Source organism: Pseudoliparis swirei, chromosome 8, assembly GCF_029220125.1.
Source record: "Pseudoliparis swirei isolate HS2019 ecotype Mariana Trench chromosome 8, NWPU_hadal_v1, whole genome shotgun sequence".
Classification (NCBI taxonomy): domain Eukaryota; kingdom Metazoa; phylum Chordata; class Actinopteri; order Perciformes; family Liparidae; genus Pseudoliparis; species Pseudoliparis swirei.
In genome coordinates, this window is record NC_079395.1 from 8070170 (window position 1) to 8085453 (window position 15284).

The window sequence follows — 15284 nt, forward strand, 5'->3', positions numbered from 1 at the left end:
ACTGCACGCAGCAGGATTCACAAATAGATTCCAATGCACACATAAATGTGCATGAGCATACAGACTTGCTATGCAACCTCAGTGTCAATACTTTACACAATGTTATTCCCCACAATTCATTCTTTGACAACGTTTCTTTTTGCCTTTTCTTTCTCCTCAGGGCACCTCCGGCAACGATGGACCAGGGGGTCCACCGGGGGAGAGGGTCAGTACCACATCTAGTTTTGACCAGTGCCTGAAGTTATGTGCACTTGAGTTAGATAAAAACAAAAGTCCAGCAGGCTCTTCATGCTTGAATCTTAACTCAAAATGAAAGAATTAAAGTTGAGAAAAATTATAAATGTATGCTTGATTCCCTGAAGAGACTCAATTCTGTGTACTTCACTCTACATCAAACAATGGCATACTATTATAACATCAACAGAGATCGAATTAAGTATGAAGAACCATTTATGTTGTGTTGTGTGTGTTATCCATTCTTCTCTCTACTCACTCCATTCACTTTCTTTTCATCTCAGGGACCTCAAGGACCACAGGGACCCGTCGGTTTCCCCGGACCTAAGGGACCCAATGTAAGTCGCTGCCGCAAGTCCATGTTGACACTTTTCATATTAACTTTTAAAATAGTTAATACCCTCTTACGACCTGCTGTCTTCATATTTTCAATCGACCTGTTCACCCCCAGGGTCCAGCAGGAAAAGATGGGCTGCCCGGTCACCCTGGACAGAGAGGAGAGACGGTGAGTGGCTCGTCTTCTCCCATGAATGCTTTGTGCTCTGCCGTTTGACCCTGACCATCGTGCATCAGCGCCCACTCGCTCCCAACTTGCTCTTTCACTCTCAGATAGGTTGTACAAAGAAATATATAGCAAGTCAGAAGATAACTGAGTCGGCATACACATTGTGCTCTTTGCACACCAGTATTATAAGTTGTGCGAGACAGCTGAGCTCGTTTCAGAACATCTTAACGACAGTTAACGGTCAATTCTTTCAACAAAGAGTATTTGATCACTGGTCACGACACCATCGGTGCCTTTGGTGATATCCTCTCACTTTATTTACAGTTATATACTATCTAATTAGTTTTAGGAGCATTAGAAGTAAATATAGTATGTTTATTATGCAACACGGTCTTTCATTATTTGACCTAAACTTACTGCATTCTAAGAGCAAGCAATTCCCATAAAGTGCTGTACATGTGCTTTATTATAATGACAGTTAAGTTTGAGAGATTTGAAGTAAACTAAGCTAAGTGATGTACACTTGTTGACTGCAAAGTTTTCCACCCAAAGAAAACACCGAAAGTATATTTAATATTACTCATCCCTAAAATAAGTGTTAGTCATTAGGGTTTTGTTTATGTGATTTTCTTTACGCTAGTTCAGTGATGAACTTTACTTTTGTATTTATAGCCTTTAATGCCATACATTTCAGAGGGAAATATTGTTCTTTTTACTCAACTACAATTTTTTGACAGCTTAAGTCTTTAATAGTTATTTTGTAAAATCATGCTTTGCTATAGATTAATATTTTCAAATTAACTCCGCTTGACCTGATGATATGCTGCTTATACATGGATTCATCAGTAATTATACATAATATAGAGTACATACCCTAGTTGCACTAGGATGAGTAATGGAGTATTTCTGTATTGTAGTATTGTTGCTAATACTTAAAAGAAATGAATACTTCTTCCACCACTGCAAGTATAATATCAGAAACATGGGAAACAGCTTTTTGAATGTGAAAGACATTCTTACAGTTTGATTATGAGACCAAATTAGATATTTAGTTCACAGCATACATTGAGAACAATGCGGATTGCTGAGCAGAGCAAACATGATTGCAATGTTTTCCAAGAAGTGATCCGAATGAGTTTATTTGTGACCAACAAAAGGTACATACATCTTTACCAATAGTCTGGAAACGTTCACTGTCACATAGAGCTGGTTTTCCGAAAAAAGCCGACCGTGCATAATGTATAACCTGCATATGGTGCATAATGTATGACCTGCATATGGTGCATAATGTATGACCTGCATATGGACCGCTGACGTTGTCTCTGTTTTCTCCTTCAGGGCTTCCAAGGAAAGACCGGACCTCCAGGACCTGGAGGGGTGGTTGGACCACAGGTAGATATATACAGCACAGTTCCACCGCCTCACTTATTATTTTGCTTGTTGTTGGAGGATTATGAAAAAACAAAATGTTTTGACAGGGCCCAACCGGAGAGACGGGACCCAGCGGGGAGCGAGGACATCCAGGCTCTCCGGGTCCACCCGGTGAGCAAGGTCTACCTGGAGCTGCTGGGAAAGAGGGTGGAAAGGTAAATGAATGATGGCAAGGTGCACCCGTCATAAGTAGTTTGTATTGTGCCAAGTGTTTTATGGGAGAGGGCCGCTGTGGACATTAATTCCTGGCTTCTTTATTGTTGTCTTTGGAGGTTATTTATTACGTAGTTATTTTGTACTCTTTATTCCTACACATTGCATTTTAATATAACTGCTTTATCCTAATATTAGTTATAGGAAACCAATCCACTTTAAGTTTGGGCCAGATCTGTGCAAATTATCTTGTCGCTGAATGTTCTAAAGGGATCGAGAGAAGTTTGTTTCTTGAGATTCTCATTTTGGTTAGAATATTTTATCAGAATAGGAACTTGTTTTCACAAAAGTGTATTATTTTTGTTATAAGTTGATGGGTTCAAAATATTAACAATTCAAATGTAATGGTTGTTTGTTAAAAAATGGCACATCTTTTCTTCATCCTTCACTGCTTAATGACGTTGTTGTTCCCACATAATAATGTATAATTTCAACTTCTATCAAACGGATCAATCACTGTAGTTGTTTTTCTAAGCATTTCCTCTTCCACTCTCACAGATTCAGCGTCATTATTTTCACCGAAAGCAATTTTGTTAAATGATGACCTAAAAAGTATATCAGATGTCAGTAACGTGGGTGCTATATGTTCTCCTTCTGCAGGGTGACCCAGGTTCTCAAGGTCCTCGTGGCAAGGCAGGACCTGCTGGCTTGAGGGGCTTCCAAGGGACTAGAGGTCTTGCAGGAGCCATGGTAACAAACAGACGCAGCATTAACACACGTGTACAAACATACACACGTGCGTCATCCCATTTGCAGCGCACACACCCGGATGAATCTAGCTCCAAACCCCAATTACCAGGCTAACTACCTGCTGTTAAACCAAATGTCAAGCTTGGCAGTAGACCTGATGCAAATGTGCAGAACTGGCTCATATAAGAGAGGATTGAGCCGGACATATCGACCCATTTCATCATCGACAACCTCAGCAAGGTTGAAGTAGGTTGTACTCGCTTGTAAATGCGGCTACAGCAAAACACTTTAACCGGTGAAATGTCTGCGATTTGCTGTTGTCTGTGCACTTCACAGGCATTTATTTCCACATATAGAGCTGGATTAGTTGCAGATCCTTTTCTTTAAGGAATTCTTGTCTTGTGTTCGATCGACGAGTGAGTCAAAGCCCCCTCTGACTCTGGTTCACGCCCACGACTTTTTGCGTATACCACATGGACCCTATAGCCTGCTGAGAAACCTCGAATCAATTCCCAAAAGAAGTGGGTCTGGGTGAGAGAGAGTTCAAGGTGAGGTGGATGGCTGTTAGAGGCTGACGGAGGATCCGCTTCAGGGACTGAGGCTGAAGCTCATTTCAAGACTGGACATCAAGAGAGTCAACGACAACAGAGCCCAGACTTATTACCACCGTTATGTTTGTGCCACGTGAGCGGAGGGATGGCTTTCTCTTCTCCACACACACACACACACACACACACACACACACACACACACACACACACACAAAGTCTACACGAGCAAATAGAGCCTCCCACTCTTTCTTACATTTCAGACACACACAGGCGTAATGATACATAAACGTGTAGACCTTTTGTATGAGCAAGAACGTTTAAAGTGAATCCATTTCTGTTTGCTGAGAGGATGGAGACACCAACACAAACAATGTGCAAGCACACACACAAGTGTGTACTTCTCCACAAAAGAAGAAAACAGATTAATACATCACATGCACACACGTATAAACACACTCTTCACCCCATCACTCACTCTTGAGGAAAGGCAAAGTGGTAATATATGAGCCGATAAATAACTTGTGTGTGTGGCAAAGAAAGATCCTTCCAGTCTTCTAATGCACCGGGCTGCAATGTGGGACCCGGGAGGTAGAGACTGAGAGCCTGCTTGGCAGCGTCTGCTCCCCCTTGGCTCTGTCAGAGCCTGTGAATTAGTTATTATAATGAAAGTCTTTACTGCCTCGGGTGAATCGTGTTTTCCATATGCAATCTCAGCCTCATTGTGCTATTAGTCAGCAGCACAGGTATTGCCATTCAAGGCTTGGGATACCGAGGAGATGACAGGCGTCCAGAGATAGATGGACTGTACTTCAACTTGTGGCCCACCACAAGCTTCAGAACTTTGTCTTCCCTTTTTTTATTTCCTTTGAAGCTTGTTTTTGCATTCATAAGCTAATAGATATCATAATTTATGAGTTAATAGTCTTTTTTTTCCGTCTTCTGCTGTGTGAGCTTGTCATTAGGATTTTGGTGTCACAAAATTATTGAAATTCTATTATTATTTTCTTTATTTTGGTGAATCAGAATAAATCCAACGACTGAAGTCAAACCAAAAACTCAACCAGCTGCTTAAGAGCTCGATTCTCCCAATATTGGCAGAACTGACAATTTCATGAGCTGCTGCCTCAGAGGACTGGGAGCTGATCCCTGAACAGGGATGTGTGTGTGCAAATGCACATGGTCTATTTGCCCTTTGCTTTTAGGTACATACATTCTGGAAGGCATGCTGTTACTTTAGAGACAAAACAAGAAACTTTTATCAACTTTGATTTTATATTTTGGTAATGATTACAACATCACTAATATTCAAAAAGAGCTCCTATAATTACTGTTACTACAAAATATTTCCTCCCTTTTTGTTTCTGAATATGACACAAATTGATAGTTCCTTTCTGGATTTATGCCCTCCACACACATATCTACACATATCTTCACGTGTGTGCACACACACACACACACACTCACATTGATATGTAAAGGCTCATTTGACAGCTGTGATCACTGCTCTATGAATGGCATTTATCTAACCCTCTCCTGTCCTCTGCTTTCAGGGTCCAGCTGGCTTAAAGGGAGGAGAAGGGCCTCAGGGTCCCTCCGGCCCCTCCGTAAGTACCCCGTCACTATGGTTACATCATCTCTCCTGCTACAGAGATTACAGTGAAAAGTGTCTTGAGCTGTTGGAGAATGGAGTATCACACGCTGTGCACAGCTTCGCTCTCCACGCATTCAGCACGCGCTCCGTAAACTGCAGCGTTGAGGGTGGTAGACGAGGGCAGGGTGGTCTGAATGCAATCAAAACCACAATCGTTAAAATCATGTTGTTTATCATTGATATTCAATAGGATATTAAATGTGCAATGTTCTTTTTTAAATAGTTTGTTTTGTTTAGTATAGTTTTAGATGTTTATTGTGCTTTACTGATTTAATGCACAGGAGAAAATAAACTGTTTAAATGAAAGGGCTATACATGTGTACCCTATGGTTTGATCAAAACAATGTGCTGATACATGTCTAGTGTTTAAGTTATTCTTATTGCTATGAAATGAATAAGAGTTATCAACATCACCTTGAAGCATGGCCTAATCAATGCTCACGACAGCAGTTTCATACGAGTCATTTGATTGGTCTAAGATGTGTTCCTCTCAAATTGAGCTGTTACGGAGAAAGTGTCTTGTTCATTAGTTTTCATATGACCACTACAGAGAAACCTTTCACACAGTTATGATCGCACTCAATACAATTAGGGTGTACTTGTGTTGCCTCATCACGTAAGTACCCTTAATCAGAGGAAGAGACCTCCTCTAAGATGCTGGAGCTGCATTCATAAGCTGCGCTGTTGCTGTTTCATAGTAACAGGACTTAAGACTGTGCAAAGGAGCAGGAGTCACACTGCAGCCCATAAATACGGAGGGTACTCTTGTTCCTGCCTTTGCCTCTGAGCAGTTAGTGATGTATGTAATGAAAAGCCTCCTGAGCTCCGCTGGTGAATCTGAACAGCAAGGTGACGGACAGGCCGCTCTGAACTGTCTGACACTTTGTTCAAGCGTTAAACGCATGTTCCCGATAATTGCCCCTGCCCACCAGCGACAGAGCACAGCCAGATTAGACGACAGCGGATATGCACAGCGCGGATGAAAGGCTGATGAAAGTGAAGAAGATGAGCGTTCTCTGAATGAGCGAAACCATTCCCACTGCGAAATTAGACAGTGTTCTCAAAATTGGCTTGAAAGTGAGCCGTTGGATGAAAACATGTTGATGCACTGTTTTGAGAGTGTTTGATGAGAAAAAGATCTTTGAAAAAAACAAGGCCGTTGTGCAATGCCCACGCACACAAGAGATCTGATATTTACCTCCATCGATATCCTGCCAGAGATTGAGCTGTGGTTGTGCTGTGGGGAGGTCTGTGAGTGCTGTGTGTTGCTATTCCATAGTCCTTTCACAGCGGTGTGTGTGTCTGTGTGTGTGTGTGTGTGAAAGAGACACACCAAGATAATGCATGGAAAAAAAGAAACGAAAGCCTGAATACAAAAAGTGTTTCTGTTTGAGTTTTGATTTCAAGCCAGATAATTACATGTGTGGGAGAAAAACATGGCTTGAATGAGGAGAAGAAAGAGGGAATGCTAAGTTGTGAGTCAAAGAAATGTGTGTGAGCGACTGTATGTGTGTGTCCTGGCGGGCAGGTTGGCAGGCTGGGTATGACAGTTTTGCTGCTGTGTGTGTGTGTGTGTCTGTCAAGAAATGGGCCAGGCATATGAGTGCCAGGTGGCAGCAGCTAAATCACTGAATGTGTGTGTGTGTGTGTGTGTGTGTGTGTGTGTGTGTGTGCACATCGGGGTGCATCGAGGTGAATTGGGGTGAATCGTTGGCTTGAACACATGCAAGTTTTATTTGAAAACAGCGAAAAACCTAAGATGGAGAATGCCATAATAAACGACTGATCAAAGATGTAGTCGCAGTTTTTGTGATTTGTGTTACCTAGACTTTGATGAGCACCCACCTGCACAGTGAAAGGTAGAGTAATAACACACACAGATATGGGAAATAATTGAAAGACCTTCCACAAGGTCTTGGTAGAGGAGAGCAGCTGAATCCTTTTATTCAGATATGATTTAGTTCTGAAGCCTTGAGGTTTACCATAGGGTCAATATACTTGTATTCAAATTCTCTTTGGATTGATTGTTACTGGAAATTGTTACATTGTATAAAATATAATGTGTGCCCATTGCAAAAGAATCACATTTATTGTACACGTTAGCGTTCTTCTGTCGAGGGAAACCTCTTTGATTGTGTCATCTCAATATTGTTCTGTGAAAATTGAAAAACAGACGAAACCAATCAGGCTTCTTCATTCAAATAGATTCGGGGCACTTCATCATAGTCTGTGTAAAAGGTATTCTTATAAAGAAAATGTGTTTGTAATCAGTGCAGCCTTCCTATGAAGCCAAGAGTTGTCATGCTTCCAACACTTTTTGTGATATTAATAACTTCTCTGCTGGAAATGGACTTACGTAGTTCTCTAGTTAGCTGCCACATGGTGCAGCAGTGACTGATGGGTCTTTGTTCTTTGGTGACAGGGTTCTCCTGGAGAGAGAGGCGCTGCTGGCCCCGGAGGTCCCATTGGTCTGACAGGACGCAATGGCCCCCAAGGACCACCTGGCCCTGCTGGAGAAAAAGGAGGCCCCGTGAGTATTTCCATCGTACTATGAGTCAAGAACCTGGCTTTCACTTTAACGCTGTGAAGTTTGATGATAATGTGACACTTCTTATGATGACTGTAATGTGTTTAGGGAGAGAAAGGTCCCATTGGTCCTGCTGGCCGCGATGGCATCCAAGGTCCTGTTGGTCTTCCTGGTCCTGCAGGTCCTCAGGGTCCCCCAGGAGAGGATGGAGACAAGGTGGAGTCAAAATGATCTCCTGTCGTAATCCTTGATTTAACATTTCTCCCATCTGTAACCAGAAGCGCCTTCCTAATAAGATCAGAACAATGTGCTGCAGTTTTACAACAAAGAGAAAAATACAATGATTACATCAACGAATACAACACATGGAATCCTTAAAATGTGTCTAGAGTTGTGAAGATGTTATATAAGTGCAGTTTTTGCTAATTTTTTAACTCTGTCTATACCACAAATGTCTTAATATACAATATATATATATAGATATGTGTGTCTATATATATATATATATGTGTGTATATATATATGTGTGTATATATGTGTGTGTATATATATATATGTATAAATACATACACATGCTGCATATTAACAAATACTTTTTTTAAATCACTCCGTTTGGCCTCAAGCCTTAACTTACAGCAAATAATATCAAATCATTGCATCCAGTAAACAAAATTAGCACACTCTGTATGCATTAAAACATTTATGACCATAATCAAACAGACATGTGCACATACCCAGTTTACCTCCAGACTCACACATCTCTATCGTTGCATGTGTGACCATCAGGCCTCTGTGAGCCCAGTCACGTCTCCCATCACACCATTGTGTCAACCCCAGTGCCAACGGGGTGAGACGGGGAGCCAATCAATTAATTGCAAACACTCGGCAAAGGTCTTTGCGGGTCCAATCAAATTAGAATCTCTTGAGAAATATTTACTACCCACTCGTGGTAGAGGTGACACTTTAAGATATTGGACTCTAACTAAACATGGGAGGCAAGAGCCTCTTAATATGTATGAGAGACGTGAACTCTGCTGTTTGTTTGGCACCTCAGGGAGAAGTTGGTGGACCTGGACAGAAGGGCAGCAAAGGAGACAACGGTGAACTTGTAAGTCTTTTATTTTCTTTCTCTATAATTTTCCTTAACTTTTTTTTTTTTAAAGGCAATGAGTTAGGAATGATAGTCAATGCTAATTGTACAAAGAACCCTACTTGTAGTTACTGAATTGTCATATGAGCTGAATAAATGAAATAATTCAGATGACTTTACATTGACAGACATAATCTGAGGTTATCTTGCCAATCTTCAGCATATTGAATAGTATTTGAGTTGCTGCTGTGTTTCTTGTATGTGTATTGCTTACTGTATACATTGTGTGCACAAACAAGTACTCCCAGGAACCAATAAACAACTTTTCACTGCTCTTTATGTTTTTAGGGTCCACCAGGCCCAAGTGGTCTTCAGGGTGTGGTCGGAGCTCCTGGTCCAGCTGTAAGTACGGCTTCCTCCAGCAATCTCCTCTCAACTTGTTCCCCATGAAATCATATTACACATTTAGCTAACTTGTATTAATGGAGATGATATTCAGGAATATAATATGAAATGAAAAGAGAGCAGCAAATGACCACCTGGTAACCAATGCACACCAATATTTACTCGTTACTTACTCCTTTTGTTTCCAAAATGTCAAATAATAAAGTGATGGCTTTTGACTAAACTTTGTTAATAGGTAGTTCCTAACCTGTTCCATCAAGAGCAATTTGTATTCTATGCAGGTTTTTATTTTAACTTTACCGTTTCTGGCTGAAACAACATCTGAAAAGTGAACAGTTAGCTCTTAAATGAACAATTCACACACAAAATGACCATTTGTGTTAATTACTCACACTAATTGAAGAACATCCTCAGCTGTAATTCATGCAGAAAGCGTTTTCTCTTACTTGACTCGATGATGGACAAAGAATTTTTTTTAAACGGATTTCAGTCTTGAAAAATACACATCTGGACAATTAGTGCTCCTGCGTGAGACTGTTGGGATTTAAGTCTTTTTAAGACTAAGAATTTAACAAGATACATTTATTTGTGAACTAGTGACTTAAATGAGACGTTTACTGCAGTTTGTAAAGAAGATGCTTTGATATGATTTTGCGAGTGTTAAATGTGGCCCCCATTAACTTAAATTCTTCAAGCCTTTTCTCATTTATATACCAATGGCGATGTTATAGGTGAAGTATTCCTTGAAGTCGGGGATACATGGTACGAGCAGCGTTGCTTTCGACTGTCACCTCTGCAGTCCACAAACCTTTGGCTTCAGTCCCCGTTTATTTAAGAATTCCCACCCTGTTATCATTTTAATGTTGCACAACTGTAATTACAATCACGGCTATCACTTGTGACAGGGTCCCCCACGTAGATCTTTAACATCCCAGTCGTTAGCTGATTGTCTTTGAGACCGAGCATCCTGTCATCAACTTCGCTGCAGTTAAAAAATAGCCGATTTTGAATATTTTTTTTGCTTTGCGAAACATCTTTTCTTTGTATGACCTCATATGATACCCCGTTGTAGCTGAGAATGCTGCCTTGTGTGCTGAAGAACATCCTCTACTTATCGATCTCATTAACACAACCAGAAAAAGTCCTGTTTCTATGAAAGCTGATGGCCTGAGGGCAACTGAAATCTCATTGCTATAAATTATCAGGCCTTAACAACCATTCTAGCAAGAATTCAGCATCTGCAGGGCTCTGTGGGGGCTCGAACAGACCGGGCGAGACGGATTGCCGCAAGCATGTAGTGCACCCAAGCTGAACAACAAATTATTTAACAGTTGTTTATCCTGGTGAGTCTGCTCATGTGAATTCATGCCTTTATAACCTGAGACCTGACTCATGCTGTGTAATTTCACCATTATCTGCCCTCCTTTTATTATTGCAAGCCCTGATGCTGCTTTTAATTTACCCCACCACACAAATCTTGGAAAACATTTTGTTGTTTACCAGGAAAATAAATGATCCAATTTTCTTTTCAGCTAAGACTGAATGAGGCGCACAACAGCTCATTCTCCGGTATTATCTTTAAGATACAACGTAGGTAGTACTTGGAATGAAAGACTATTATTGATCTTCATCAGGATGTGGCAAACATCCGTTTCTATAACTCGATTGCGTTTTTGTATTCAATCTAATAAAAAGACAACAATATAGAAGAACATTTGTTTTTATATGTCCCTTTGCAGTGTAAAAACACAATTTTGTGATGAGAACCGTTGTTTCTAACAACATGAGGCAAACAAAAACCCTTAAATTGCCACTTAGATGCTCTTCAGGTGAGTCATACATTATACCTGCCTCAGCATGTGTGTGATGCCTCCTGGCCTAAGTATCTCTTATACCCACAGGTATCGCATTCAATTACAGCTATGCTTCAAATTTGAGATAGACCCATTTAAAAAGTACGACAGAGTCCAGAAAATGAGACATTCACATTTTTAGTACAAGTTTTTATACATTGATTTATGATAATTAAAACCCAAAAGAAAGCAGTTTCCTAATTAGAACTTCGGCGTGTGTTGAATGCACATACATGTGTGGTTCCTACTCCTTTACAGCTGTCATTAAGAAAACAGGAAGCCAGTTTTTTTAGAATATAATTAGTCAGTCCTGACTAATATATATACTCTTCCTTCTCATTCGATTAAATAGAAGCAAGGTAACTTTGCCTTTTGGGCTTGACAACTGCAACTGTTTTGGCAGTTCAATCCAATTCCTCCAATCTAAGAGCTCCACTGCTTCAACAACAATAATGGTGAAAGTTGCCACAACGAATGACAAATGATGTAGCATTTAAGTTCAAACCCTTACTTTTCATTCTGATCTCCCTGAGGACCTGTCGGGGCACTCAGATCTGTAACTTTCTTTTTGGTTTAACGTCTCTCTAAACTTTAGTCCACATGTGTCTGACTCTTGAGTTCAAAGCTGTACCTGCGCTACCTGTAATCACCTCACATTTCCCTCTGAACCACTTTGCATTCAGCACCAGAGCCTGAGGCTGCCTTCATGTCCCCGAGCTCAGCAAGAGCTCCACGAGCACTTTAAAGTGCTGACATGCGTTTGAACTGAAAACTCCCCGTTTGTCAGCACTTCGCTCCTTCTCTGTAGTCTCCCCTTCCTATCCTCTGTAGCCATATGCACGTCTGACTACCCAGATCATGACGTCAGCATATTTCACATACATTGTTTACCATAACGCTATGACTATAGTCTACTGCATCGTGCATTCTCTGATGAAGAGCTTTGGTAATCTGGCAGATGTTTCCTCCGCCATAATGGATACGTGGCTAGAACTGTTGCCTCACCCTCGTTGTTGTTGTCTTGAGTTGGCATTGTCTTCCAAATGCTTGAATATCACCTTCCCTGCTCAAAGAATTAGCAGGTTGACTCAAACTCTAAATGACCTGTGGCAATGCGTAAGCCCTGAGTGCCCTGGCCTGTCCAGGGTGCATGCTGGGAAAAGGTCCACCCCCTTACGACCCTGAGCCGGTGTAGAGAATTGATGGATGGGTGAAATTGCCATAAATGACCTTCAGAAAAAAGGCATGAAGGTAAACTGTCTGTCCCTCTCCAATGTGAGCGTGGATATACTCCATAACCTTGAAAAGGATTAACAGGGCACAGAAATCCCAGAAAAGCAATTCCACATAGATACCAGTACGTGTGGACTTACATTTGCCAACGCTTTGGCGAATGGAAGATCAGAATAAAGATGTTTTTGATTTAATGAGCTATGATGTCCCACAGGGCACCGATGGCGAGTCCGGTCCGAGAGGACAGCAGGGTATGTTCGGCCAGAAAGGAGACGAAGGATCCAGAGGATTCCCCGGTCTACCGGGACCCCTTGGTCTGCAAGTAAGTCTACATCTTTTATACACACACAGGCACACACACACACACACACACACACACACACACACACACACACACACACATGTTGATTGTCTAGCACACTGCTTCCAAGCGGAGAAGAATGAGTCCCTCCACACCCCTTAAACTGACAACATTTCACCTCTCCTTACATCATTTACATTACATCAAAACAAAGCATAATTTAATAATGCAGCCTCAGCTCCTAATGCCACTACACTGCTCCTGGGCAAACTATGCCTACCCCCCTCCCCCTCCCTCCCCCGCCCTCAAGGATAGCATAGGCATTGCTCAAAATCCATCACCACTGCTAACATTTTGCATTTGGCATTCTGCCGCTCCATTAATGGAGGAGTGGAGACTGCTGTTGGTTTTCCGCTCGGACTACATCACATTATCATTCAATTCAATTCAGTTTATTTGTATAGCCCATTTTCACAAATTACTAATTTGTCTCGGAGTGCTTTACAATCTGTACACATAGACATCCCTGCCCCAAAACCTCACATCGGATCAGGAAAAACTCCCAAATAACCCTTCAGGGGGAAAAAAGGGAAGAAACCTTCAGGAGAGCATGAGGAGGATCCCTCTCCAGTCCCTATCCCTATCATGCAGTGAACCACTTCCTCGCAGGGCTTCCAGCCAGGATAAATAAGAAACCATCCTCTGTGGTAGCCTGTATTCAATGAGATGCTTTAATCAATGTATGTTATGACTCAATTTCTATTTTGAAAATATGTCTCATAATAGACGGTTACAATACAATACAATATTTATTTCCGAGACGGTTAAGACAAAACAGGCAGGTTGGCAATCAGAATGCTTTGTATACGAGGATGGAGACATTTGCTTTGTCAGGTGTCAAAGAAATGTCTCTCTCGCCTCCGACACTGCCTACACAAACATAAAATATGTATATCAAAAGCTTCACAGAAGAGTAATATTATATTAGCTTTATGTAATATAAATAAAGCAGTTTTTATTTTCCATTTCAACAAACATTGATCTGTGGCGTTTTATCTTATTTTTTATTGGTAGAAGTTCATTGATTTGTAGAAAGTGTTGTTCTGCGAATAGATGTAGTAGCAGATATTTTTGGTATTAAAATGATAATATCGGTATGTAACTCTTGAAAGAAGAAATATCACATTCTTACTCAGTTACTGTGTAACTGACATTGCGGAGTCATTTCACAGAATGTACTACACTTTTCTTGTTGTGCAAGATATTAGTGAATAAACGCCAGCTAGAATATAGTGTAACTGTCTCTTGTGCCTACATGTTTTGTCATTAAGCAAAAGTTACATACTGTTATGGAACAGAGTGATAGTCTCACTTTAGGAAAATAACTAAACATTATACAGCATAATCTGTGTTTGCTTTTAAATCGTTGCTTAAAGATGTGATACTGAGATGAAGATAAAGCTTAACGTGACTGATCGACTCTACTTTGCTCTGTTCAGCTCCCTTTTCCTCAAAACTGCAACAGAGGGTTAAAAAAAGAGCAACAGGGCAAAGCAACAGCTCCAATGAGCTGAAATTAAAGAAACTTGCATTGGTGGCAATGAATAAAGAAATGGCCCATTTTTTGAATATCTAGATGTAATTTATCCAAGGACTTGTGGAGAATGAAATTAGAGTGAAGCCCTGCTGGTCAATAGGGCCAGATAGCATTGTTAGTAAGTGCAATTGGTTTCTAATTGGGCATAATGCACTCCATCTCCACTCTTTTAATTATGTTTGGCTAAGCTGCCCTTCAATAGATGGCAACAGCCACTGCCAGCTCAGCTCTTCAATTCAATTATCTGTAGTATTAATGATTTTTGACTATGGGGAATGAATGGCTTTGCCTTGAAAGGCTTCCATCATTTAGGGCGTTTTTTGCTATGGAAATGATGCGGATGGATTTTTTATGTTAAGATGTGGATGAAGAAGAGAGTTAATATCTTTGATTACACCAGTGTGTCCTTATAGTTAATGGCTGGGAAATGCCAAATCATAGGGAGACATGTATTTATTGTTTGTTCTGTGTGTGTGTTTGTGTTAATTGTACTCTCAATACAGCTCTTCTTTCTGGCTTGCCAATCCATTAGTACATGTCATTTACAGACGAGGTTTAAACATTGATCAAGAGCTCATCACATCCAAACATAATGAATGAAATAGTTTGCTACTTTATTTTTCCATTCTTATTACCCTGCTTTATGACTATGACTAAAGCCCCAGTCACTATCTGTAATAGATGAACCTTCTCTGCCATTCCAGAAGTACATTAAATCAAACTAAATGGGCTAAAACTACACACATGTGATCTCGATGATCGATATCCATGTCATTTCAGTTTCACGGTAACTTATCATAACCGCTGCTTTCCACCCACCTATTGATTATGCATGCTCCGTCATTGCAGCTTATTTAACACCAGAAATAATAACTACAATTACGCAGATAAACAATAAGCTACAAATGAGAGCTCCTTCCCAAGTTGTTTACGAAGCGCTTTAGTCAAACGTGATCGAATCCCAGAATAGATGATGCATCCCACATGCAGCGTCCTCTTTGTT

At 40.7% G+C, this 15284-nt stretch overlaps 1 protein-coding gene across 1 annotated transcript in view; it reads left to right on the forward strand.

Annotated features, from left to right (window-relative positions):
* The window catches only part of LOC130197921 (collagen alpha-1(XI) chain-like), a 79943-nt gene that overhangs the window by 48795 nt on the left and 15864 nt on the right, over positions 1-15284 (forward strand). Inside the window, exons 35-46 of the mRNA XM_056420904.1 lie at positions 161-205; positions 519-572; positions 686-739; positions 2078-2131; positions 2218-2325; positions 2984-3073; positions 5175-5228; positions 7698-7805; positions 7911-8018; positions 8857-8910; positions 9241-9294; positions 12598-12705. Coding sequence (XP_056276879.1) covers positions 161-205; positions 519-572; positions 686-739; positions 2078-2131; positions 2218-2325; positions 2984-3073; positions 5175-5228; positions 7698-7805; positions 7911-8018; positions 8857-8910; positions 9241-9294; positions 12598-12705 — 891 coding nt within the window. The remainder of the gene's footprint in view (positions 1-160; positions 206-518; positions 573-685; positions 740-2077; positions 2132-2217; positions 2326-2983; positions 3074-5174; positions 5229-7697; positions 7806-7910; positions 8019-8856; positions 8911-9240; positions 9295-12597; positions 12706-15284) is intronic.